At 41.2% G+C, this 27,967-nt stretch overlaps 1 protein-coding gene across 2 annotated transcripts; it reads left to right on the top strand.

Moving 5' to 3' along the window:
* Positions 1–101: 101 nt before the first annotated feature.
* Positions 102–27,931, top strand: LOC137181292 (mitogen-activated protein kinase kinase kinase 12-like). 2 transcript variants are annotated; one of them, XM_067586883.1, is made up of 14 exons: positions 102–248; positions 12,117–12,649; positions 15,692–15,875; positions 16,240–16,431; positions 16,750–16,908; positions 19,333–19,491; positions 19,743–19,851; positions 21,754–21,863; positions 22,224–22,340; positions 22,721–22,858; positions 23,042–23,753; positions 24,621–24,688; positions 25,024–25,324; positions 25,475–27,931. In XM_067586883.1, exons 2-14 carry the CDS (start codon positions 12,157–12,159, stop codon positions 25,559–25,561), a joined length of 2,829 nt encoding a protein of 942 aa, XP_067442984.1. In that variant the 5' UTR covers positions 102–248; positions 12,117–12,156; the 3' UTR covers positions 25,562–27,931. The 2 variants fall into 2 exon arrangements, with proteins under 2 accessions (XP_067442984.1, XP_067442985.1); XM_067586884.1 differs by lacking the exon at positions 102–248 and adding an exon at positions 9,588–9,971.
* The last annotated feature ends 36 nt before the right edge of the window (positions 27,932–27,967 follow it).

The raw sequence follows: 27,967 nt of genomic DNA, 5'->3' as shown, positions 1-27,967 counted from the left end.
ACTTCATTACGGCCTGGATGTGAGCCATAAGGGGGGCGCAGCTTCTCAATTCCCGTTCTCGCGGTACCACCTTATTGACAAGGTAATTAGCCAGATGGGACCCCTGTAGTAGCTGAACAGAGGCACCGCGGCTTGCATGGCTTTCTCGTGTGGATAATTTGTTCCTTCTTTATTTGCACACCGAACCACCAGTGGACACCAAACAGTCCGACGTGTCACGACATTCAGCAGCACCGAGCCTGCAAAAGGTTTGTTTTTCTATTTGAATTATGATCGCAGAGTCTGTTTCCTGCAGGACATGATTCATCCCACTGATTTAGTATGAATGTTTGATATTTTTTCATTGCACTATGATGCACTTGATCAGAGATAGACTGCTGCTGTTAGGATTTGGAGCTAACATTTTTATTTTCATTTTGGGACAAAGGAGGGTCATTCCAAGGCTGCAAGATTTTTTATCGGTCAGTCTAGTCTGGGAGTATTTCAGGTTACATTTACAACAGCCAGGTGTCGCTGTAGGCACTGTAGCTCTACTGCTAATCAGTCCCGATCGCAGATCAACAGACACGTTGACACTTTTCGGCATAATGAAATCGATAAACATTGATTTAAGTGGGGGCTTCCAGTTTCCTGTGAGAGGGGTAGGGTCCAGGGTTTCTCTTGGAAAATGCTTTCAAGTCGACACCCATGGTCCATCCACTTCCTGGCTGTTGTAACGTGACATCTCGCCGTTGATTTGCTCAAACATCACCTATAGCCTATACATGGGGTAAAAAAAACAAAGTTTTTGAAGGGTTGGTGTTGCGAAAATGTGTCTGAGAACCACAGTGGACTGCAGACTTTGTCCAACCCATTAGTCTTGTATTGAGCTTTATAAGATAAAATTGCCAATAAGGAGAGAAGATTTGTTTTGGTTAGTTTCACTTGCTGAAAAAAGCAAGAAATGTTGTGGGGTCACTGCTTAAACTCTTCATAATTCTATTGAGATAATGCCACTTAATTGCAGATTCTGTCTTAATATGGTTTATTTAGTGAAAAAATCTGATTTTGTTTTCATTTGTCTTGGGAACATTAGATTTAATTTTTTAAACTAAATTAAACTATTTATTTCAGCATTTCCCCCATTTTCAACATCTGATTATTTGTCACAGGTTAAATGAGTAAATTGGTACCTTTTGCACTTGCCATTAGGCCATATAGCCCATAATCAGCACCATGGACAGCGCACTGCACTGAAAGCACACAAGCTAAACGAGCCTCCTGATGATGTATTAAATGATTCATTTATGTTGGCTACTTGTTTTTGAGACAACAAAACAAGGAGCCAACTTGTCATTTATATCCTCACATTCTAAATGTGCCATCACTTTTGTCACAAATAACAATTGGCCACTTTACTACAGTTGAATTAATTATGGACTCTTAATGCAGCTAATATGAGATCCAGTCAAGTGGGTAATTAGCATAACTCTGTGTAATTGGCGGCTTTTCGTCCAGAATATAAATTTGGGAAACAACTCCACCACCTCTTGTTATGCTGAATATATTAGGCAAATTAGGAGAGGATTATCTCATCTTTAACAAGTTATGTGTGTTGACAGGACACAACTGCCTAACAGAACAGAGACATGCAAAACAGAAAGAAAGTCAGAGATAGACTTAGAGATGTAGCTTGGTGGTACCCAGCATATCCTCATGTCCCCTAAAGCTATAACATGTGATGAGGAATCATCTACAGATAATAGTATAGCTCATATTGAGGGTCACAAGCCAAAAAGGCTGGGAACCACTGGCTTAAATGGACAATTACAGAGAAAACCAGAGACAAAAAGGGCCAAGAGATCTAGTTTTCTTTGCCTTTGCCTCAGAGGGTACAATAGCTGCTACATTTTCCCAAAAATGGAATGACTCATGGTCACAGGCAAACTGAAATAAACAACCCTGAAGCAAACGTTCATCAGCCAGCCTCCTACAACACTAACCAGCCAGCTCTGCATCAGTCAGTGAGATAGCTCTCCATTGGCTCGCCCCGAACCATGAGATGTGGGTGGTGACCGAGAAAACGTCACGGTGCCTGTGATTTTCCCTGCTGCTTCCAGTTTTACACGGAGCAATGATGGGAAATGAACCTGCCCCAGCTTGCCTTAAAAGGAAGAGCAATAGCAATGTTCAATCAAAAAGTCAATTATTTGCTACAGGGCAAGTGTACGTCACATTCCCCTGTGCGATAACACTGCAGTGGCCGTTTTGAACGGCAGAAAGTATGTTCTTGAGTGGTTAAACTGAACAAAAATAGAACAATTTCTGTTTTGTGGGAACATTTATATGGTATATACAGTATATAAACAAAACAAAATAATTCCATATATTCAAATTATGCCCAAAGCTTCTCATTACTTGTACTTAAGCAGTGCATTCATTTCTCATCACAGGATATTGATTATGTTAAATTGTGTTGATACACAATTGAGAAAAGTCTGATTTATTTTCCTAACCTAGAAGAGTGCAGTAGAGAGGAGATCTCTGCCAGGTTTGTACAGTCAAAATGGTGGCGAAGATAACAAAAACAGGGATTTATTCATCTCATATTGTACCTAACTTTATTGGATCATAACAGGTATGGAATTAATCTGCTGATGCTCCAGTTCAAGATGAGACCAAACTTTTCTATGGATGTCAGTTTTTGAGCCATGACAAAGGTCAAAATATGGCCTGCAACAGACTAGGTAAACCTTGTTTTTAGCCTAGCTGATTGCCGGAAGTGCTTTTTGCTATGTCATAACGCATATTGTAAAATGGTGAGGACTGCTGAAAAGACAAAAGTCTAAGCTTTACAATAGGCTCAGAAGGAATGGCGTTATAAAATAGGTTTTTCAAAAATGATTAATCACCACAACCACGAGAGGTCCTTGAGCATACAGTCATAAATGTACACAAAAATATTAGGGTCCAGTAGTATGCAAGATTAGCTTCAGACAGATACACACATGACCAAACACATAAATAAACTGATCTTTATCTCCACTGGAGATCAGTTTAAAGACATAACTAAGTCTCCCGTAATGTAAAAAAATGTAAAACAGACATAGAATGATTTGACATACATGCTTCCTAATGATATGTGTCACTTTGAAGCATATAATATGTCAATTTATATTAAAATATTAATAGTTCATGACCATAAAATTAACTCTTTTTTGTGGCAAAATTGTCTCAGTCTCTGTGAACTTGGCATTCAAATTCACTCTGATATTATAATATCACAATATTAGAGACAATATTAGATGCACTCATTGCATGAATTAAGATAATCTATACTCGTTAATAGTGAAAATCCATAACAATAATTAAATATATATATATTTTTCATTTATTTATTTATTATTAATTAAAACATTTGGTTGGCTGTGAGACTGAGTTGCCTTTGTCAACCTTGAGGCATTATGCATTTCATATATTTTTAATTATTAGGATTCCGAATTGTGCATTTGAGAAAATATCTGTTTAGTAGGTTGTTGCTGCTTAAATGCTTTCTTGTCCTCCCCCCCTGAAAGAAAAAGTTCATTAACATGAACTATGTACCCATAACAGATCTAATGAGATACACCCTGACTTCCCTGCAGCCAAAAGTAAAAGACCCTCAAAACAACAGCCTAAAAATCGTCAACATAATTATCAACACTTCCCCTGTAACAGCTGGTGTGCTGCTACACTCAAGGGCATTTGGGAAGTGTAGTTAATCCAATGGTAATCTTGAGCATGGTTTACACATATTATCGCTTTAATTGCTACGTGCGCTATGCAATTATACCGTCACCAATTACATGGCTATAGTTTACTAGCCTGTCTGAGTATTTGGTTCCCTCTAATAGATGCCCTTTCTCGACACATGCAAGTGAAGCCACTGAGACGTACACTAATGGATTTGCCATTGACATAATGAATTAATTATATGCTCTGAAGTAGTAGAGTCTTGCAGGATAATGCTGAGCCATGCTATGCTATGAGAAAAGGCACCGAGGATTCAAGGTTTAGGTGATGTAGTCGAGGATGTATATGTATGTGTGTGTACACATGTGTGTCCATCCATTAGAATGCAGAGTGCGTCCTCCAGTGTGAGTCACCCCTCCTCCCCTCCCCACCTCTCTCCTCCCCTCCCCACCCATCCACCCACCCACCTCACACCACCAGCAGCATCTAACTGCAGTCACCACCTAATATTACGCCTCTGACTTCACACTGGCCAACTGAGGATTTTGTTTCTACGGCAACATGCTCCAGACTCCACCCCCTCTCATCACCCCCTCCCTTCACTCCTCTACCCCCCTGCTTCCCGGCACAGACCACGTGACTTTCAGGAAGGCTTCTCCAACCTCCCCTTTATTGTTATTAACCCTCTCCTGACCGGCCGGCTGCCAGAGGCTCTCCGCAGAAGGCTGCCTGGCTGCCTCCTCGCCTCTCAGAGCTTTCAAAGGGAAATCAGACGCATCTCTAATCTCCCTGGAAGATCAAAGCAGTGCTTGATCTAAATGTTGGATTAGCATATTTTAGAGCATGCTGGAATGAGTCATTATGGTACCTCTGTTGTCTGGGATACTTCTTGTAACTGTCAAGTTGTGAGTCGTGGTTTCGAAATTTTCAAGTCTGTGTAAAGCAATAATAAATATTTGAATGATTAAAAAAATCGCCAAGGATATAAAATTAGGTTTCAAAATCGTGGAAAAACAAGCAGTATTCTGAGCTCTGAAATGCTGGGGGCGTGTCCTCTGAAGGAGCTCAAACCACGCCCCAACTGAACAGCCTCTGAGCCTCTGAACTCAACAACGCTCTTGCTGAACTTCCTTAAAAAAATATACAATTTAAAAAAGGCTTTGTTTGTAGGTGTAAGACAAGCAACATGTATGATATTTCAAAAATAGAGTAACGCTAGGAGCCACTGTTTAATTCGGCACATATTTTGTAGGTAAATGCAGATTTATTTCAGTAAAAAATTAAATTAAATGAGTAGGTAACAAGCGATCCATCACCAATCATCGTTATGTTAAATTGTCGTTTTTTTCAATGAAGTTCGGTGTCAACATTACTCATTTCTTTGCTGTAAAGCGCCAGCGAGGGGCTGGATGTAGCAGCTGCGAGAATACGTCTGCAGTGACGGCAAAGGAACCGGAGTAGCGTCCACAATGCAGCCCGAGGCAGCAAGGGTGAGACTGGATAGAGTGTGGGCAGCCACACAAGCGCGGCTCCCGCAGCAGTTCTGCACCAGCAGTGGGACATGGATAATATCCTCTGGAGCTTTAACACCGACTCTACCCATCAACAGAAGCTTCAGCTGGGTTTGAAATAACTCCTTGAGCAACGTTGACCGAAAATGGTCCCATTCACCAGTAACAGCTAAAACCATGACACCAGTGGCTGTCAACCAAGCTCAGCCAGCTTGGAGAGAGCGTGAATAATTGAGGGAAGACAGGATGGCTAAGGGCTAAGCTAAGGCTAATTCCTCATTTGCTATCTCTACCCAGCATTTTCCTCGCCAATGTACGGTCTCTGGTGAACAACATAGATGAACTGTGACTGCGGATCACCACTCATAAAAGGGTTATGGACTGCAATGTCATGATTTTTATGGAAACATGGCTTAACAGCAGCATCCCCAATAGCGCCATTGAGCTACCGTGTTGCTACATCCTTAGCGCGGATACAAAAGCTAATGATTCCAGTAAGACCAGAGGTGGGGCGTTGGGGATTGTGCATTTATGTTAACAAAGCTTGGCGCACGGACAATGCCATTATCAAGAGGAACTGCTCTGCTAATCTAGAATATCTCATAGTTGACTGCAGACCTTTCTGTCTGCTCAGAGAGTTTACATCTACTGTTGTGACTGCAGCATACAGTCCCACATTAGCATACCCCGGATTCTAATGCTATGCTTGCAATAAAAGAATTGCATGTTGTCACTAGCAAACAACAGACAACACACCCAGCTGACGCTAAGGCGCTCTAGTTCTTATATAGAGTTGGGGAGGGGTCATGCTAGTCACCACTCAATGTCATGGATCCACCATTTCAGGCCCGCCCAAAAAATCCTGAATGCAAAAATGGATAAAAGCAGTTTAACAGTTTAACTCCACAATTCATTACTATACAGTTCAGTCTTTTCACGTTTTCAGCAATTCTTTTCTAACATGTATAATGTGTTTCAAAAGAAATCTATAATTTTCCTTTACACTGACTTTTAAAGAAATGTGGAGAGATTGTACATATGCACATACAGTGTAAGACTTAAGATGCACAAATTTGTGTACCGCTTATCTATTAAGTTTTCGGTCAGTTCTCCATAATGACGTCTTCTTCTCCTGCTGAGTATGTGGCGCTATTATGTAGCCAAGGTCAAAACAAAGCAAGGCGCCAAACACTCATCCTTTACAGAGTTTTGAAGTGGAAAGAGGAATTTTAGAGTCCGGCAGTGATCTCACCTGAGTATTGCCTCATTGGCTCAACTGTCTCCTCAGCATCCTGTTGGGAGACATGTTGGTCATGTATGTGCGTGTGCACGTGCCTGAACCCGTGCATGTGTGAATGGCACACTTTATGAATGAAAAGTCTTCATCCTGAGCTGCAGACAGGAGGTGAGATCATCTTGTTGAAATGGAGAATCCCCCCACCCTTCCACCCTCTACACGCCCACCAATACTGGTTGGCGCCAATCTTAATGAATCCCATCAGTGGGCGTTATGGATGAAACACAAACAGTTGCAGCCTGATTGATGACAGTACTGTTGTTCAATGTCAGCATCCTCTGGCAGTCGAAAAGAGATAACTCTAACACATATTGTATGTCGACAATGACATATACAGTACAAGCTCACACAAACACACACTTACCTTTCTTCTTTCATCAGAAAGAATGTCTCTGCTATTCTGCTGTTGGTTTTTAGTCAATATGATGTTAAAGCAGAGTGCCAATTATCTCTGCTTCTTTTGTTCACGTTCCCTTTAGGAACAGAGTTGAGTGGTTTTGACGATTGGCCGCCTATTCAGCTGCGTGTGAGTGAAAGTGACAATGAGTAACACAAGGGGCTCTCGATGAGGATCCAGAAATAGGCTCTCCAATGAGCCAGAAGCTGCCCTCCCCCTCATTCCCTCTTCTGCACCCAGCCAAACACACCTCTACCCCTTCCCCCTAAACCGGACTGGGACAATCTGTGTCCACTTGGCACTGGGCCGTACACAACATGCTGTACACTCATAGTCAGAGACATGTATACACATATGCACAGACATTTACACACATGGCATTCCTCACAACATCCTTCACTGCAGGACTCTGGTAATTCCCTCCTACAGATTACAAGGCATGTTGCCAAACAATGCAGCATTTTACATCAGCCATTTGGGTGCATACCACAGAGTGTTTGTCGTACAGTCATTCCTTTAGTCATAATAAAGCCATGCAGTTCTAATTTTGCACATTTTGATTTATTTTCCCCATAAATTGGAAGAGTATTTTGCAAGTAGGCAACAGACAAGTTACAAGACACTAACACTCTCTTGAAAAAAATCAGCTCCAGACCCTCTGAATATATTTTTGAAAAGCTGTCACTTTGTAGATTTGAGGTTTTTATCTGATAAGGCGTGATACCCTGCAGTGTTCAGTCTGTGCCTGTTTCTGGTGGAGTAAACACAAAAGAAGCTGAAGCTGTGTTGGTGGACATCAGAGGCAACAGCACCGTTCCTTAGAGGCTTGAAGATCCCTAACGAGGAGCCATCCTGCAACTATACGTGCCAATAAATAAATCATGAAGAAAGTTTTAAGAAAAAGATAGAAATAGAACAGAGGATGTGCTACTCCATTCAGACTGCCTAAAGACAGAATAGGGAGAGGAAGATATGAATGGAATAAAGTAGCAAGAATGATTAAAGTGCCCATTTCTTCCCACTATTTCAACATGAAACATTAATAAACCACATTTTGGGCAAGGTTCTTTTAATATTAATTTGGGAACTTGAAGATAAGATAAAAGATAATATAAAATTGTAAATGTAGTCATAAAAACTTCTGTATCACTGCATAGGGAAACCACAAAACAAACTGCTCTCAGAAGGCAGAATCAGAAGGCAGAAGATGACTAAAAAGAGGAATAAATGAAAACAAGCAATCAATTTTTGATTTCACAAAGCACAGCAAAAAAGGGGGAGGGGGGGCTTTGTGTGGTTGTGTATGTGCAGGTTTCTCGGTCTCACATGGTTGGCGCAGTAGTTTGGGTTTCCCCCACTGTCTACAGTTGAAGCAGCACGATGAGGTCATCCTTATAGGGTTTAAGCTCAACACGGTTTTAATCTGGGAGATAAGGGCTGGATTTGGATTTAGCACTCAGAAAGGGTCACGTCGCTACGACCATTTAGACTCAGTAAATACACAGCTCAGACATGGGATCCCCAGCTGTTACACAAACATGTCTTTCTCCATGTCAGCCAAATAGTTTGACTCTTGGAAGATTCTCAGCCGTTTACAGTGATTTCATGATCTCCCACTTGGCCTGGTTTCCTTTCGTCACGCAGGATTTCCCTGACTTGAATGTGGGAGCTGTGTGTTTTGGAAGAAGGGGGCTCTCTATGATGATAGTGTCCATTTTTCATGACATGGCTCAACAAAACCCTGAAATATTCTGGTGTGCTGATGATCAAAAACTGGAATGGTTGTTGTGTTTTGATGTGTTTAAGTTTCCTAACTGTCTCAAAAGCCTGGAAAAGAGGGCAGAATTGATTATTCAATTGATATTCATTCTGATTTCTCCAGTATTATGTTGTGTGTTGTCAGCAATGTATGAATTTTGTTGTAGACATAAAAGTCTGAAATTAATCTTCTTTATTTTGGACTTTTTTTTAGACTTGTATCATTCTTGATATGGCTCATATGATTTAGGTTTTTTTTAGGTTTATATGACACAATAATATAAACTTAATTAATTTATTAACTACATGATGGCAAGAATAATAACTCTTCAACTGAGACTTTGAAGGAGAGGCTGTGTTGTGTGTATTAGGATCTGCTTCAAACACAAAGTGTTGAAAGATGATAAGTTGTTTCAATTGGTGTGATATTTTATTTCATTCAGGTTAATTAAAATCGCTGAGGGAAACAAAATCGCGCCTGGGGAAAGTCCCATTTAGGTCCTCCTGAGCTGTCCCACTCCTCTTATCTCAGAGAAATGGGTCAGTAGAGATTGGAGATTGGAGATGATAATTTAAAAAAAAAAAAAAAACGACCTGCCGTCCTTCCTTCATGTTCCCTCTGTGGCAGACGGGCTGCTCGCAGATTATGCACCAATTACGCTTGATACAGAGGGCGTTAATAGGGCTTGAAGGGATTTACATGGTGCTGTCCAGTCAAATGCTGCATGCTTTGGGGATGACATCATTTTGATCACCTCACATACCGGCTGACTCCCCTCCCTGCCTAAGAGTAGCCTCATAAACCCGTCTACCTGCGGTTGTCCCGTGTCTCACCGGACTGGGCTCGTCACAGCGCATTTCTTCTCTGATAGGACATCAACACCGCCTCCCCTCCCCATCCCTCTCTGCCTCTCGTCCCCTCCTCTCTCCTCTCTCCCGTCCTGTTTACTATAGGTGAGATACAGCGGCCGTATAAATTCCTGAGTGTGCGCAGATTGCATCCTCAGAGGAGAATGGAAAAGGAGGAGGAGGTGCAGGAGCAGAAAAACAAGCGAACCAAGGGAGCGTAGCTATAGCTGTGTTTACTGTTCACTGGGATAAACGCAGGAGAGACGCAGACTTCCAGTCTATCCACGGCTGAGAAACCTCGGATGCAGATAGGAGGAGAAGGAGGAATCTGTAATTGTGCAGACAAAACCAGAAAAGAAGAAGTATTAGGTTGCTATTATCAGATTTTATCTCTAAACTTAAGTGGGGAAAGCGTAACCAGCGATGGACTTCAGCTGTCAGCATTGAGGTAGGAAACAGATTTTTGCATTACAGTCGGTGTGATAAGCAGGTGGACACAGAGAAAGCAGCTGCTCTCAGCAAAGAATAACCCATCCATGTCTTATATCAAACTAATATAAGCAGCAATAGTGTGTTTGGATGTAACTTCAGTTGTCAGTGTGATGCTCCGCTGGTGCACCGGGGATCTTAACCGCAGGAGGTGCGAGGAGATGCGGTGATGCGCACAAGAAAACCCCTTACGATACATCCACAATGCACTGGCCTGGAACAGACCGTATCCTGCTCCTGCAGTTCCCGCAGCTGATACCTCGAAAATAAATAAAGTGGGAGCCGGAGAGCAGGACTATTAGCAGACAGGATCAGTCGGATGTGAATGATGTGCGATTATTCCAGATTTCGGACACCAGATGTGTCTCAGTGGTTGGGTTTCTTTCTGCGCAGAAAATTATAATGAGGATGATTTTTCCAGACTTTATGGTTTATGGTTGTGGCTTGGTTAATGAATCCTCCAGGCTGTGTTTGAATCATTTCTCTCTTCACATTTATGAATTATAGATATTTTTTTTTATATACATACAGTAGGTAGTGATATGGCACACTGGGCTGATAGCTCATACATCAGATGCCAGGCACATTACTTTTAGTCAGAGTAATTGTCGCAGTAGACTGGTCGATATAATGATCTGTAATAGCATGTAGATACATTTAGGGTTAGTAATTTGATTCAAATTGACCTTTAAACAGACTGGACAGTAGCTGAAGTACACCTCACAATGACTAAATGATGATTCGGAAGCAGACAAGCTCCATGTTTTGGTTTTTGTAAAAGGAAAACACATGTTTATTTTGTTACAACAACACAATGATGCTGGTGCTGTTATGGCTTTTGATTTGTATCATTACTCCACTAAGCAGGCAAAAACCTGTCACCCCTTTAGTCTGGCTTGTCACAAACAGAGGAGGAGGAGTGGATCACTTCAAAAGACTCTGACAAGAAATAATGCATTTTCATCCTCAGCCGAGCGTATATATGCTGTTGTCCTTGGAGAAATGTCAAGCTTTGAAGAGGCGTGCAGAATTCCCTCATTATTCTACAGTACAGCCATCATTTGATCTCATCCATTTTAACATGCCAGTGATCTTGCTCAAATTAAGGATTTAAATAAATGGAGGTGGCACTATTCTTCCTATTGAACCTTAATTTTGTAAACTGTTAACATGCTAAACCAACAGAAATACTATATATATAATATTCTGTAAGATATGCAGAGAAATTGTTTAAATCAGGCTCTGTCATGCTGCACCGACAGTATAAAAGTTTGTCTAACTGGCTTAAAAGGGGGTCTCATACTCTCCATGCTGAGGTTTTCGCAGATTCATGGTCCAGACAGGCTGATAAATTTATCCACACATACTGAATCATGTTTCACATTCTAGTGTCGATATCTTCAGACACTCATTAGTAAGTGTCAGTGGCCCGATTGCGAGGCTACATGTAGCGTGATAACCATTGTACTCTTACCTTCACCTGTATCTGTCTGCAGTGCAGCAAGCAATAGATCGTGATTTCTGAAAGATACTAAGAGTCATCTGTGTTTTAAATGACCAACAATAAAAAAATAAATCTCCCTCATACTGACAGATATCTATTTACTAAACCTGAATCTTATTTACTCAGGTTGTACTGTAGTTGTGTCCTCTCTGAAGTGTTATCCTTTATTGAAAACCACACAGTCCAATAGAAAACACACAGCAGTGTTTGAGTGATACAACAAAAAATTACTTGAATCAGAAGAGAACAGAAAACATGAATGTGCATTTCTGTGATATTGATCATTGCTGAAGGGGGATGTTCTTCCTTGCTTTTGCAGATACTGTAGTTCAGTGCTGCTTGGATAAGACTTGAGCCATTTGGGCTGCTTCATTGAGTTTCTCTGCCAGTAATGATAATTCAGTAACCATAGCTACAGTTTCTACTTATAATAGACCTAAATTATCATCCAGAGGTGACACTCTCCTTTCAATATTCAGCTAAATCAGCCATGGCATTGGCAGCTCCCAGAGGGTAATGGCAATGATTTAACTTTGATATGATTTGTAACAATTTCCATTCTCTTTCTCTCCCTCTCTCTCTATGTTTGGTCTTGTGAAGGCTCCCAGTTCTCGAGTTGTTCGGATGACCGCAGTCCCTCATGGCACTAATTCATGAACCTCGCGCCCCTTCACCCTCTCTCTCCGGCTTCAGCACACCCCTCTCCGATCCTCCATCCTTTCGGCGGCTCGATGCCGAAACACCCTGCACCCCAGAAATGGACTTGACCCCGACCCAGTGCGTCCTTCGCAACGTCCTCTCCATAGATACCGGGGGCGCCGTTGAGCCTGGGGGTGGAGGAGGAGAAGGGCAGACTTCTGGGCAAAACCAGACACCGAGCGAGGAACAACAAGAACACTTTGCCAACAGTGTCCTGAAGCTCCACGAGCATGATGGGAGTCCTGGAAGGACGGAGGGAGAGGGGCAGGAGACGGACAGCAGCGCGGTCAGGAGCCAGGCGGACGATGCCAGGCTACAGTGCCAGCCTAATGGAGGGGGAGGAGGGTTTCTGGAGGGGTTGTTTGGGTGTCTGCGGCCTGTCTGGACTATGATTGGCAAAGCCTATTCCACAGAGCACAAACACAACCTGGACGGTAAGTCTAGCTGTCAAAACCATTACATGGGACACTCCAGCATACAGTCGAATCATTGGTTGCTTTTAGTATTCCAATAAAAGCACCCACTAGCTCCCATTTAATTCCAGTCTGACGCTTTGATATGCTAATTAAACGATCTTATCCCCCAGTTTAATTACATTAAACAGTTGGTAGAAAAATGACTCCCACAAAAGCCATGTTGTAAACAAACACTTTCCTTGATGTGAAAGACTGAAAGAGACTCAATCAAAGCTGCAAAGGGCTTATTTTCCCCTGATATTTTCCCCCCATCAGTTCACCTGCTTGTGCCCACCCCACCTCCTTCCCACTGCTACTCCCCCCATGAAACTAGCTCCCTGTGACGCTGTGTTGTTTATGTCTGCAGCCACTACAATAGCGTGGAGCTCCCCTGGGACTCCTCTGCCAAATCTGCTTCATGAATTATGCATGGCCACGCTCTGACCCTGCGCCTCTCATCTCTATTAACGCAAACCTGAGACACACACACACACACACACATATGTGAGCATGCGCCCAAGGATGAATGCACACATAAACACGTCCACAAATAGAAACACTTCATATTTCGCACTGACATGAACAAATAAAGTCAGATGAGATGCCAAACGCAAACTTGATCAAAATAAATACAGCGTCATACATCAGTCACGAAGGTGGCTGATTTATATCTCTCCTTGTCTTTGTAACCTTCTGATATTTTATAACCCTTTTATATTTGACTTCCACATCTCCCCTCTGCCCCCCCACACCCCTCCCACACCCTCCGCCCTTTCCATTTCTCATTTCGTCTCCTTTCCTCTCCTTTTCATCCTGTGCTGTTATCACTCCCATCCCATCTGCACCTCACTGCTCCCCTCCTCTGTGCAGCATCACAGGGAGTCACCCACACTGACGAGAGCAAAACGGATATTATAAGAGTGCAATAAATACGGGTATTGTAACTGAATGCCTGCCTTCCGAATGACAATGCCCTATTCTAAAGCTTTGATCAAAAGGAACAATGTAGCACAATAGAAAGCAAGAAAATTGTCTGTCCTTTATTGATTCTGAAGGATTGTGGGGTGCCTGATGATGTGCTGAATTTCCTCAAATTTTCAGATCAAACAAAGAAAACCGAGGGAAAGTCTGGTGTAACAGATATGTCTTTATGTCTTTTTTGTGGAAAATTTGAGGGGCTCATTAAAGACTGAACCCTCAATCAATCACTGAAGAGCATTAATCATTTATATCATCCTTATTAATATGATAAATGTTCATTGCTCGGGTTGAGAACAGCAGCAAAGCAGGCTGTATATTTTCTCTGTATTAACAGTCTGTCTTTGGCCACATGGACCCCTGCCGACCCTTTGGGAATTCCCCCCTCTCTTCTTTTTACTCTCTCACACACGCACACACACACACACTCACACACACACAGCTACCACCACCAGTACCGTCACTACCCCTCAACCTCTTTATTCACCATACATCCACATTAGGCTCTCAAATCCCCTCCCTCCTCTAACCCCCCTCCTGAGCGTTGGACCCCTGTTTCGCGTCAGCCCCACAATGGCACTAAGCAGGATTTAGGAGGCTGAGGGAGAATTACCCACAGGAGATTAGAGCTTCCTGTCTGTCTGCGTGTGCACCCCGAGTCTTAGGTTAAAGTGAGGTTCAACTACAGAACAAGATATCAACATGGGTTCTGTGTTGACTGTAAGAGGCAGGGCTTACAACAGGTTTTACTGTTACAGATTTATATACAAGCGCCTGTGGTGCTTCTTCACCTACAGCTTTGGTTTAAGACGTTTTGGGTTACTTTTCTTTCTTTGTGTAGTTACTTTACCTTTTGATACAGTTTTTGAATATATGTGGCAGCTGAACATGAACTGAGCATGTTTGATTTAAATTTGATTTGCATTTGAACAAAGAACACAGTGCTACACAGCACACTGTACAGCTAGACATGCTAACATATTAAAAACCTGAACCTAAAACCTAAAATAACAAGTAACCGAAGAGAGGAGCTATATGAAAATGTAATAAAGGAATATCAATCATCACAACAACAACACAAAAACATTGAAACAAGACTTCTAGTCTACAGCTACACAAGCAGCTCTGTCAGGCTGTAATTGATAACATTTGCATGCTAACTCACAGTGATAATGCTAACGTGCTGATGTTTAGCAGATAATATTTACCAGGTTTTCCATATAGTTTGGCATGTTAGCATGTGAACATTTGCTAATTAGAACTAAAGTAAAGCTGAGGCTGATTGAAGGGTTTATTGGTATCTGGTCATAAATTAAAACTGAGTAAATAGAAAATTTGACATGATGGTGGCACTAGAGGGAAAGTCAGGGGATCACCAAAGTTATTACAATTCATCGCGAGGAGGTTATGGATGTGTGTACCAAATATAATTGCAGTTCTTGTTGAGAACCACAATTGAGAACCTGCTGTTCATGCTGAAACTTCAGGCGATTACCAAGCCGTAAGATTTATTGTTTGGGAACCATGAATGTCTGAACAAAATTTTGTGCTAATCCATTCAATAGATGTCAAACTATTTCACTGAATAAGTCAATAAAATGTCATGGCAATGTAATAGTTGTCAAGATATTTCACTCTGAACCACAAATGTTAGCCTCGTGGTAGTGCTAGATGAGGACCATTAAAGTCATTAGGATTTATTCTCTGGGGACCACAAATGTCTGTACATAAATTCACAGTAATCCATCCAATAGCTGTTGAAATGTTTGTTTTCATTGTTTGGACCAAAGTGGTGGCCCCAATGAAGCCACACCTCTAGCTTGGCTAAGGGATATTTCTATTGCATACATGGTCAATATAAAGCATCAGTTGCAATTAAGAATATGATTTTGCAGCTTAGCTTCATCATTCAAGTTGTTGAAATTCACTTTTAATCAGTACAGTTGCTTACAATCATCGCCCTGTTCTACATCCATATTTGAGATCTTACTACACATATAAGCTCACCAACCACTTTGCCCCAATCTTCTTCCCCAATCTCAGAGGCATGGGAAGTCCCATTTGAGGAGATATCGGACCTGCAGTGGGTGGGCAGTGGAGCCCAGGGTGCCGTCTTTCTCGGCAAACTGCACGGACAGGAAGTGGCTGTAAAGAAAGTGCGGAACATCAAAGAGACAGATATCAAGCACCTACGCAAGCTCAAACACCCCAACATCATCACTTTCAAGTTAGTAAAAATCAGTTGGCTTACTATATCATGAGGAGTTGCCACTAATATGTTGAGTAATATTTGAGAACGTGTTGGTTGATGACTAGTTTGTGTTTTTATTTAACTTTCATGCTGCTTTGAAAGTTAGTTGTGAATCTTTGTTATTCCTTGTTTACTATCTCTATTATACTAGCACATATTCTGCTGCTAATGGCTTTTCTAATTATTGTATAACTATGAAATTTACCCTTAAATCGAACAATTAAAATGTTTCATGAACATAAAATGCATAAAATCTGTCAGTTTCCATTCGTTACAGGAATTGTAACAACTCTAACATGCTCTATCCTAACATACTGTTCATAACTCTGCACACTCTCAGAGGCATCTGTACCCAGGCTCCATGTTACTGCATCATCATGGAGTACTGTGCCCAGGGACAGCTGTACGAGGTGCTCAGAGCAGGCAGGAAGATAACTCCATCACTGCTGATGGACTGGGCCATGGGTATTGCAGGCGGCATGAACTATCTTCACCTCCACAAGATCATTCACAGAGACCTCAAGTCACCAAAGTGAGTTTATTAAGTGTAACTGGTCATTTAGTTTTATAGCTACAACTAGAGAGAAAGCATAAAAAGAGATGAAGAAAAATGATTGTTTTCCAGCATTTAGAAAGATATTCTGATCGGCCTGTTTGAGATGCTATTGCTAAATTGCTAACTCTGCAAGGAGCTAACATACATGAAGTAATGATGTGTCTTTGTACTACTGGCCCAATGGATGTTTGGGGTTTCTTTTAGTGTAAATGTGGTAAACATTTGCGTAACTTAGTTGTTCTCTCAAACAGTTAAACAAAAACCTGATAAATGGCGTCCAATATTTCTTTTCAGCATGCTGATCACCTACGATGATGCAGTGAAGATCTCTGATTTTGGCACGTCCAAGGAGCTCAGTGACAAGAGCACCAAGATGTCCTTTGCTGGTACAGTGGCCTGGATGGCTCCTGAGGTCATACGTAACGAGCCTGTCTCAGAGAAGGTTGATATTTGGTAAGTTTCAGAACCTTTTAAACTGTCCTTTTTGCATTTGCGAGCCTTTGCAGTGTTCCCTTATGATTTGTCTTATCTGTCATTGAATCAACATAGAATCTCATTAGTTACAGCCTACTACAGTATGGAGCGCAGGGTCCTATTTCCAGAAAATCTATTCAGTATTATGTACAATATCTCATTACATGAAATTCTATAGGGTCCCTGCCATATCTGATGGGTTGCCCTGTGTTAAGTCCTGATCTCCCCCCACAACATTCTCCCTCTCTGTCTCTCTCTCTTTCTCTACATCCCTCCATCAGTCTTCCTCTCCGTCCTGAAAGGAACGTTGGCTAATTTAATAATTGATTTGCCAGATGCTGCAGTGCTCAGGAGAGGCTGGAATAACCTTCCAAGCCTGTGGATGGTTTGGCCCAGGGCCAGCAGTGCATTAGCAGAGAAGTGAAAATAGGATTAAAAAGCTTTTGATGTAGAAAGAAAGCAAAGCACGGGTGTATACCATACACTTTTGTTTAAAATTTATGTAAATCACTTGATAGTAGCCCAGTCCACAAAACCAGAGAGTCCAAGAGGGAAAGGCTGTGGTTAAGTACTATGTTATGTTGGATGTATTCAGTTTTGTTTTGTGTTGACATACTGTGACAGCTGGTATAACTCATGTTCTTTTCTGACTTTTATATAAGGACTATATTGAAATAGACAGATGTAGAATTGAACATAAACACATTGTAAGGTGATTCAATTCAAATTAACTACAACAAAACATAATCTCTCCTAGTTTAAGTGAATTCTATTCAATACTTTATTTATCCTGCAGAGAAAATTGTATGCAGCACCTCACCACACAGGCCAACAAATACACACACAATAAAAAGGTCATAAAAAGCAACAACAAAAAAAGAGTAGATGTCATTTCAAGGATTTGAAATCCTTGAAAACCATATTAGACACTAATTATTAATTCAAAGCAGAATATTTTTATATATCTAGACATATCTTTAAACATGTCTGAGGGGGATCTTTAAGGATTCAGCAAAGTGAATACAATTAATTCTGAGGGGGACATTCACTCAAAACCACAAATGTGGGAGTGCCCTGGAAGCTGAATGGTTACTACTCATGCCACCTTAAGCAACGTCACGCTGGTTCGATTCCAGCCAGGGACCTTTGTTGTATGTCATACCCATCTCTCTCTCCCTGTGTCCTGTCTGCCACTTCACTATCCTCTATCCAATAAAGGCAAAAAAAACAAAAACAAAAAAACACAAATGTGAACTTTATGGCGGCATTCTGGGAACTATGAATGTCTGTACAAAATTCCTTGGCAATCCATCAACTAATGGACCTAGGTGGGGGACCAACTGACAGATCAGCCGACATTGCTATCCCTAAACACAAAAAACACTAAAAAACACACAAAACGAATGTTGCAAACCAACATAAGATAATGTGACTTACACCAGTATCATGCTACATGTATTATAATTGTAATGCAGCAAGATTTTGCTTCAGTATAATTATATAGCTAGTTGAATTGTGTGAATAATGTAGTGATGGACTTTTTTTTAATGTTTGTATTGCTATTCAACAAATTACTGAATGATTATCATACTGTGCAGAAATACACCAATACAATAGTTGTAATCCATCATCTAATTAACAGCTATTTCATAACCTGGCGGTAAAATACACCTTCAGAAGAAGAAACAGATCGTCTTCTCTTCTTCTGTATTCACATCATAAACGATAAACAAGGAGATGGAGAGACACTAAAAATACATATGTAAACCCAACATCACAAACCCCCCTCAATGCTGTGTGTGATGCTCTTGGCACCTTGGATACATGGTCACTGTGGCAACCCAAGGAGTCACCAACAACAGACTATCCTTAGTTACCTAACCTTCCCATGGGCCCGCTCTCTTGGTCCCCTACAAAACAGAGGCAGAGCCCAAACTCATCAATGAAATGCTGAATTGTTGAACATTTTTTCGCAAAAGTTGGAAAATCTAAATAATTTATCAATAACTGTTTCCTGGAGCTGTGATGTATTTATCAGGGAGTATAAAAATTGACCAAATCACTGAGAATCAGCCGTATACTGTACATTATTTTGACTATTAACAGTGGAACTTTTCAGCATTGATGATCATGATTCCAATAATAGACAATTGACCAAACTTTCCATCATACCAACTTGATCAAACTTTGATAACATCCCATTTTATCTACCAAGACTACCTAACTATTTTTTCATTTTTTTTATACTTTATCAAAGATAACAGTTGCAAGAATCTCAACAGTGAAAGCAAAATTTATTACTGAACAGTTAAGAGTGACATTTTCAGTCATGCTGCCTTTCATCTGTTCACTACACATCTTTATCAGTGTGTCTGAAAGTAAATATGCTCCATGTCACTGCAGGTCATTTGGCGTCGTGCTGTGGGAGATGCTGACAGGAGAGGTGCCCTATAAGGATGTGGACTCCTCTGCTATCATCTGGGGAGTGGGCAACAACAGCCTGCAGCTGCCTGTACCTGATAGCTGCCCCGACAGCTTCAAACTGCTCCTGAGGCAATGCTGGTGAGCACACAGTAGGAGAGAGAGAAGAAGAGTGATATGGATAAGGAAAATTGAGGTGTTAGCAGTAAGATGATATAATAAAGTTAAAAATCTTAAGAAGGTAGAGAGAGTTAAAGTGGTTGAGGAAAGGAAAGAGAAGAAAGAATATGTAAACAAAAACAAAAGGAGAGAAGCATTAAAACGACACGAAATGTCATTTTATTAAGTGTCTCTTGCATTACTGACAAGACATTTGTTTAAACTGTTCACAGGAACTGCAAGCCAAGAAACCGGCCTTCATTCCGACAGATTCTCCTCCATCTGGACATCGCCTCAGCGGACATCTTATCGACCGCACAAGAAACTTACTTCCAATCCCAGGTGAGCCTCCTTAATCCCTCAACAGCCTTAACTCAAAAACTTATTTTATATCTAAAGGACGGGTTTATTTTTATTTCATTTCCTAATCTTTAATAGCAGACAGTGAAGACATGACAAGAAATGAGGAAGTGAGAGCCAAATTTGAACCACGGACATTGCAGTTCATGGTCGGCATCTTAAACCCCAAGTCACCAGGACACCCTTTATATAATTAAGTGTAATTAGATTTCTTATTTTTGACTATTCATCAGTACCATTTTAAACTTTACAGAGAATGGCATTTTATTGACAGTCTTGATTATACACCATGTTTGTAGAATTATGGGAAAATGTCATGGAGAACAATTATTTCTCAAGTCACGTTCTCCCTAGACAAATAAATAATCCGATGGCTGTTACTAAAATGGACATCAGGTGAGGTTCATAAATGAGCTCTGTACGTCTGTCCACTCCACTAAAACACCTCCTGTCAACAGCATCCAGTATCTCTAAAATCATTTTGCTGTCAAGTCACTGCCATTTGTTTCCAGTCTGCTGCAGTAACTATAGACAGTGCAGAGCGTGCAGCTGCTCTGGGGCCCAAGGTCTCTTGGGAGCCCGCTAATAATACGTGTCCTTTCAATCACAACATATTATTGTTGGTTCCATTGGTTCCTTTCTTGCTTGTCACGTGATAGTGATGATTTCTGGTCAAGGCGAGAATCTTTTCAACCTCCATCATATCAAAGCGTGATGGAGAAGGTCTGTGTGATGGAGAAGGAGGGGGTGTGTCGGCCTTTGGTTGGGTGGGGGATGGGGGCCCTTGACAAATATGTTAGACCGCTGCAAACACAAGCAGATGAAGGACAGGAAACATTGAAAAGTATGAATATATGGAGGATTTGTCTTTACTCAGCCTGATCTGTTTATAACCGGATAATCTTGAGATACACTTGTGCTCACGAACAATAGAAATAAAATTTCCTCTTAGCAGCAAACTGCCTCTGCCTCTGGTTATATCTCATGATGCAAAACACAAACCTCGATCACTCTCTCCACTTATCCTTGATCCTTTATTTCTTTATCCCTGCACCACTCCCCTCCCTCTGCAGCCCTCCCCAGTTTCTCTCCTCTCTGCCCCATAATGGATTTTTCTTGTGACGTTAGAAAGAAGTATTTGCTACTGGAGTGTATTGATTTCTTTAATGGTAGGGAGCAGAGAGCAAAGAGAGAGAGAGAGAGAGGGGGAAAGAGGGGACTGGAGATATTGAAGAGTCCGCACAGAGTCCATTAGCTTAATAAGAAGAGCATCACTCGTGCACAGACAGAAATACACACACACGCACGCACACAAATGCACACACACACACACACACACACACACACACACATGTCTGACTTCCTTTGTCCTTTGATATGACAGGTATCAGATAACAGCTGTCACGCTCCACTGTGTGCAAGAAAATGCCCACGCTGCTTTTTTCGAGTGTGTTCGTGTCATGTCAGTTCATGTTCAGATTTTCTCCCTGAATATTGATTATCATCCAACAGCTTAATGGGTTTTGTTTCAATAATACACATAAACCACAATCTCTCTGCAAATTAAAGCTTTTTTTTTTTTTTACCAGACCCACGTGCAATGAAGCTTACTCATTTATTTATTAGCAAATTAAGTCAAGCTTTGTTATCCTAATGGCAAGTTTAGGGATGGCAAGTGTACAAATCTAAAAACTTGATCTACAACAAAAATTAAAAATTGTGCATATGTAGGAAACATGCCACATTTATAGTACTTAAAATATTACACTACATTTGCTTGTCAACATAAATAATTATTTTTTAAATCTTGACTGTATTATGTTTTCGCGATCGATCGGGTCATTAATACCTGCTCTGATGGATGTGTTTTATGTGTCCCGCCAGGCGGAGTGGAGGGACGAGGTTAGGCACCACTTTGAGAAGATTAAGTCAGAGGGGACGTGTCTTCACAGGCTGGACGAGGAGCTGATCAAACGACGCAGAGAAGAACTGAGGTTAGATACATAGAATATAGACTCCACTTCTAAAATAGACAAATTATGTCAGACTAACTTTAATGCAGTAAGGTAGTTGTGTAATTATCCTGTCCTGTCCAGTTCCTAAGACTTTGTTGAACTGAAATAAGGCAACGTTTCAAACCTACTGGCAAATGGCCAACATGACAAAGACAAAATAAAAAACTACTTACTTCAGCTTTTCATCCCTACAAAATGTTCAGTAACAGAAAACAGAAGTATTGCCTGCAAAGATATATACAGTACATTTCATATGTAGTTAAATCAGTATCATAATTAGTAATCAATGTCATGATAGAAATTATAGAAGATAGATATGTGTGTTTCCTCTCCACACAGACATGCGCTGGACATCCGGGAGCACTACGAGAGGAAACTGGAGAGAGCCAACAATCTGTACATGGAGCTCAACGCTATCATGCTGCAGCTGGAGATCAAAGAGAAAGAGTTGCTCAAGTATGGAAACTGACACTGATTTGTACTTATATTCTCTTCAGAGTAAATAATGATTCACTAATGGTTAGAAATCAAGGAGACAAAGAGCAGTATAGTATATCCAAGTCCTACTTAGTGCAAACATAACCTCACTGTAACATTAGTAAAACTAGAGCTTTAATTATTCAAATACCTTGCACTAATAGGTTGTTTTCCATCAACATGTGTTTTTGTAATTAAAGAGAAATATGGATGAATAAAGGTTCATCCATAATGTGAAGAAAACAGCCATTATGTCCAGTCTACACAGGGTCGTTGCATGTAACAGAGTGCTCTCTTATGCCTTGCTGGGTATCCATTGACATCCATTAAATGAATATTGGCTTTGTGTTAAACCTCAGGAGGGAGCATTCACTGGACAAGAAGTACCCGGGCTGCTTCAAGCACCACAGTTCCAGACAATCAGCCTCCTCCAACTCGATGGAGAAGCTCATGAAGAAACGCAACGTACCTCAGAAACTGCCCTCACACAGCAAAAGGTGAGGCGGATAAGTGTTATTCATGTTTGCAGCTTTTATATGTGGATTGACTTGCACTTAAATTATATTATTTTAATTTAAATGAGGAAGAATGTAGAATATACATGTGCAAGGGATATATCAACAATTGCGTTTTAATGTATTGAAAAGTTTAAAAAATTATTCTGTCCCTGTATTTTTCAGGCCAGACTTACTTAAGTCAGAGGTCATTCTTCCCAAACTGGACTCATCTATGACCCAGGTCACGATACCCAATAAGGGCTCTACCTCCCCTGGCCGCTCACGCAGAGGAAAACCCCGCTACAGGAAAGCTGGCAAAGGCAGCACTGGGGACTTGGCTCAGTTGAAAGCCACCCTTTCCTCTTCTTTAGCAATGGTCAACGCCACCTCATCTGTTCCCAGCAGCAAGCAGCATCTAGATCCCAGTGCAGCCCTCAGGGGTCTGCAGCATGACCTCCTGCTGAAAAAGATGTCCTCCTCCAGCCCTGATCTCATTTCAACCACCCTGGAGGCTGAAGGCCGGAGGAAGGGCCAGGTGAGGCCGGGGCTGGACAGAGCAGGCAGTCAGAGTGCCTCAGCTGGGCTGGGGGAGAGCAGAAGGACTGGAGGGCCGGAAGAGGTCCCAGACGTGGGTGTAGGGGCCGATGACCTTGCAGAAACACCTCCACGCAGTGACACGCCCAGCGAAGATGCAGCCTCTATTCCGTTCTCCAGCAGCCCCGACTCACCGTGTGGCAGGGGAGCAGCTGCAGGGAGGGCGTCTGTTCTCGGGAACCCCCGTGTTCCTCACGATGGTGAGGAGAAGGAGGATGGGACAGTGATCACACGCTCACCCAGAAGTCAACGCCTCACACCTGCAGCACTGCTCTACAGAGCAGCAGTCACACGCAGTCAGGTAATGGAAAATTTTATGTACTAACTGTGGCTCAGTTTCACAAAATTAGTTTGACTTTAAAAGGGACCAGAGATTAATCAGCACTGGGACTATTTTATTTCATTTGTTGCCAGTTGAGCAACATAGTGTTCATATATAGTATTTTCTTACTGGAGTTGTTAATAAAAGTTCCCAATTTAATAGAGAGATGTTGATTTTATGCTACAGATCAATAACAACAAAACCTTTTCCGGGTAACCGTTTTTCCTGCCTTCATGAGTGTCAGTAAACAGTGTCATCTTAGCCTTTAATAGCACGTTATACAGGCTTATTAACTTAACCCTTACATACTGTTCGGGTCAAATTTGACCCATTTTCAGAATATGAATAGTGTATAAGGTTTAAGGTATAAAATATCTGCTTAATAACATATCTGCAAATGGAGAAAATGCAGACATAGTATTTTTCTGCAATCATTGTCCTCTGATCTGTAAAATAAAATGTGAGCATGCTTGTCTTTTTTAATGATACCAATAAGACTCCAAAGATAAGTGTTTTATTACAGGCCACTTAATTAGGAATTAATTATTGACACCTGTGCATAGTTGATTTGCCAGTACTGGTAATTTATCCCACTGCCTGAATGTGGTTTTATGTCTCGTTCATTACAAAAATGTAATAAAAAAGAATCATGCTACTGATGACTTTTTCAAGGTCAGGGAACCCAAAACCCGAAATCGACTATTCTTTCTGAAAGTGTTAGAGTATCAGCATGAGTGTCATCAGGGTCATATCTCACCAGATGGCACAGGAGTTTTTGGCAGGATGGTGGTTAGTGTGTAGTGTGCAACACCGATGTTTCATGTTTTCTGCTAATCTTCTCCACAGAGACGCGGAGTGTCATCAGAAGAGGAGGAAGGAGAAGTGGACAGTGAAGTGGAGTTGCCAAGAAGACGGTAAGGGTTGTTATACGCAGTACCATATTTCACACATATTTACATTTTCACCTGTACATCCGTTTGAATATACTCATCTTCCTAGTGTAACACAAATGAAAAATTACACGCATGATCACAGTTTTAATTAAACTTATGTGCCTAAGAAGAAGACATACTACAGCCTCTTGGGTTTGAATATGACATGGGGACATGTGTCATCTTTTAACTCCGTTATTTCACCCATCATTTCTCTCCACTGTGAAGTACTGTACTCATAAATACAGTAATGCCATGAAATGACATAGAAACATCTCATGGATATATGTACTCTTTCCCATTTCATTAACTCTCAGGCGTCCTGTGAGCATGAGCAAATGCCAGTCCCTGTCAACCTTCAGCTCGGAGAACCTGTCAGTCTCAGACGGCGAAGAGGGAAACACCACCGACCACTCCCACAGCGGCACACCCGACGTGGTCAGCACCAACACCGACGAACGTCTGGACGACAAGAGCGACGACCTGCTGTCTCAGGGCTCGGAGATTCCCGCGGACCCATCTGACCCGACCCAGCTGGGCTCCGATGGGTTGTCTGAGAAGGAGGCTGTTCTTCGCCAAGTCAAGACCCAGCTCTCTAGTAATGACCATAATTATGAGGTACGCTACATGGAGTGAATACAGAGGGAGAAGTATAAGCAGGTGTATAGAGACATACAGATATAGTTAACAGTTGAAACTAAATAGATCAATGTTCTAGTATATGCTGCTGTTCTAACTCAGATAATTCATGCTTTTCCTCTTTACCAGGGCCTGTATGATGACTCGGACTGTGACAGCACTGAGCTGGACCATTCAGGCAGTGCGGAGCCCAGCCACCCTCCAACCAACTGGTGAAAACATTACACCTCAGCCCACTCAAACACCCGCAGATCTGGCCTCTGAATGCCTCTTTCACTCTTACAATACACTGAGTAATGATCAGGGACATCACATCAAAGCAGGAAATGAAGATTCACCTCCCTCCTCACAAGCAGGAACACAAATCAAATCCTCGGAAGATTGGTGAGTGTTGCTCTCAAAAACCTGACATCCTGGAAAGAACTGACAAATCCCGCTCCTTTTGGGAGAAATCTATCACGGAGGATGTGAAACTGAAACGGGGCACTAGCCGAGCTGACAGAGCGGCAGCCCACTCTGTTCCCTCCATAGCAACAGACCCAAGATCAGCTTTGCAAAAACCCTTCAAATTACACCTCAGCGACAGAGGCCTCAGTTAAAAGAGGCCATCTACGACTGTCTATTAATGTCTCTCGTCACTTCCATGTCGGTTTGTATTTTTATCTCCGTCATGAGAATTTGTGTCATGTTTTTTCAAAACCGTGTCATATTTCTGCAAAATGTCATGATATTAGAACATTATGAAATCCTATCAGGGCTTCTATAACGTTTTTAGTAGTCAACATTATCAGAACAGCCGTTAATGTTGCTGCTTGCACTTAATTTATGAAATGTACTGATTTCCTCATGATCATCGTGTTATATCTTCTCAAAACATTATGCACTAATTTATTGTTATTTTACAGCGAATTCATTGATATTTAAAAAAAAAACAACAATGTTTACATTTTTCATTTGTATAGTTCACATTTTTTATTTATATTTGGATCATGGATTATGTTGCCATTTTTTACTTCTGTGTTTTAATATCCGTGTATATATGTGACGTTGTAAAATGAACAAATTTTTAAAATGTGAGATTGTATAATTTAAAGGTGCTGATGTTTCTACTTAGGTGGCACTATTCTATTTGAACCTCAAAAAGCTTATGGTAGTAGAATGTACTGTAGCTGTTGTTCATGTCTGAGCATCAAAACACAGAGAAAAGAGGAACAACATGTGAACAAAGAAAAAAGCAATATGTCTGCTCTGGTACAGTATGTCATGTCCTATTACAGGTCAAAAGAACCGCAACTGGGTTCATTCAGGGCAGACGTGCTTTTTTTTATTAGTATTGCAGTGTTTACTGTATTAAATGCAATACCAGTTCGAAAATCCCTTTTTTTGGGCATCTGGGGGTGTATATATCATCAAAAAAGCATGCTTGTGAAAAAGTGTGGATAGCCTATTGGATATTTATGAATGTGTCACTATTTGTGACCCAGATCCAAGTGAAACATTAGCTCCATCCATAGAGGGAAAAATGCAGCAAAAGAAAGTCTGATTACTGGCAGATGTTTAATGACTGAAAGAATACAGTATGGAGAACAGGGACACAAAACACCAAAATAGAATAACCACGAATGACATTTATGGTTGTCGACCTTCACTCAGTTCCACCATTGGAAGACATGTGACCACACTATGTTTGCAATGTGCCACACAGAACAGAAAAGATATTAAAGCTTAGATCATTTTGGGAAACTAAAGCATGTGGCTCATTTATGCAAACTTGTGATTCTAGTATTGTTTCAGTAAATAAATCTCAGAGCCATCACAGGCTTAATCTGTGGCACAAACACTTCAGACTATGACAGAAATTACCTTTGGCTTACTCAATATTGGTGGGGGGGAATTTTTTCCGCCTTGTCCTAAAATGTATGTACACTTAAAAACTGGACCTGTGACATCATGATTTACCCAGGTCCACTTTTACCTATTTACTATCCCCAAAGTAAGAGATTAACCTAGATGTTAAAGCTTTACAAATCCACATTACAGTTAATCAGTTTTCAGAGAGGTCACTCTGAGATTGTCCTCACCAGCTGAAGTTTAGGCCAACAGGGGTGTTTTGGAGATGGCCAACTTTCACTTATGTGTAAGGGCTCCTTCATAGACAGTATGATAACTCTGGTCTTGATGTACGTGTCCCTTGACAAGCCTTCTGTACAACAGCACATCACTTCCTGTTCCGTTAATCTACGACGGACCAGGTCCCACTCAATAAGCTAGAAATGGCAGCTTACATTTTTTTATCTCTTCTATGGTGTTCATTTTGAGAATTTTCAACTTCCAAGAGCATTTTAAGCTGAATGTCCCCCCAATAATACATGCTAGAAATCCTCATGCAGGATAAAATGTTGCCAAAAAGCAAACCTACTGCCCTCTAGTGTCTCGATCGAGGAGGTACTTGTTACCTGTGATGCTGATTGGAACAACCCTGTATGAACCGATATGTTTGCTTTTTTTATACTGCATTATTGTAACTGTACAATAAATATATTTAAGAAACCATTTAAAATAAAAATCAAACCTGTAAAACATTCATTTGCGTGTTCGTTACTTCAAGCGGTGACAGAACTC

The sequence above is a fragment of the Thunnus thynnus genome, chromosome 4, assembly GCF_963924715.1.
Source record: "Thunnus thynnus chromosome 4, fThuThy2.1, whole genome shotgun sequence".
Classification (NCBI taxonomy): Eukaryota; Metazoa; Chordata; class Actinopteri; order Scombriformes; family Scombridae; genus Thunnus; species Thunnus thynnus.
This window is presented reverse-complemented; position numbering and strand designations above follow the sequence as displayed.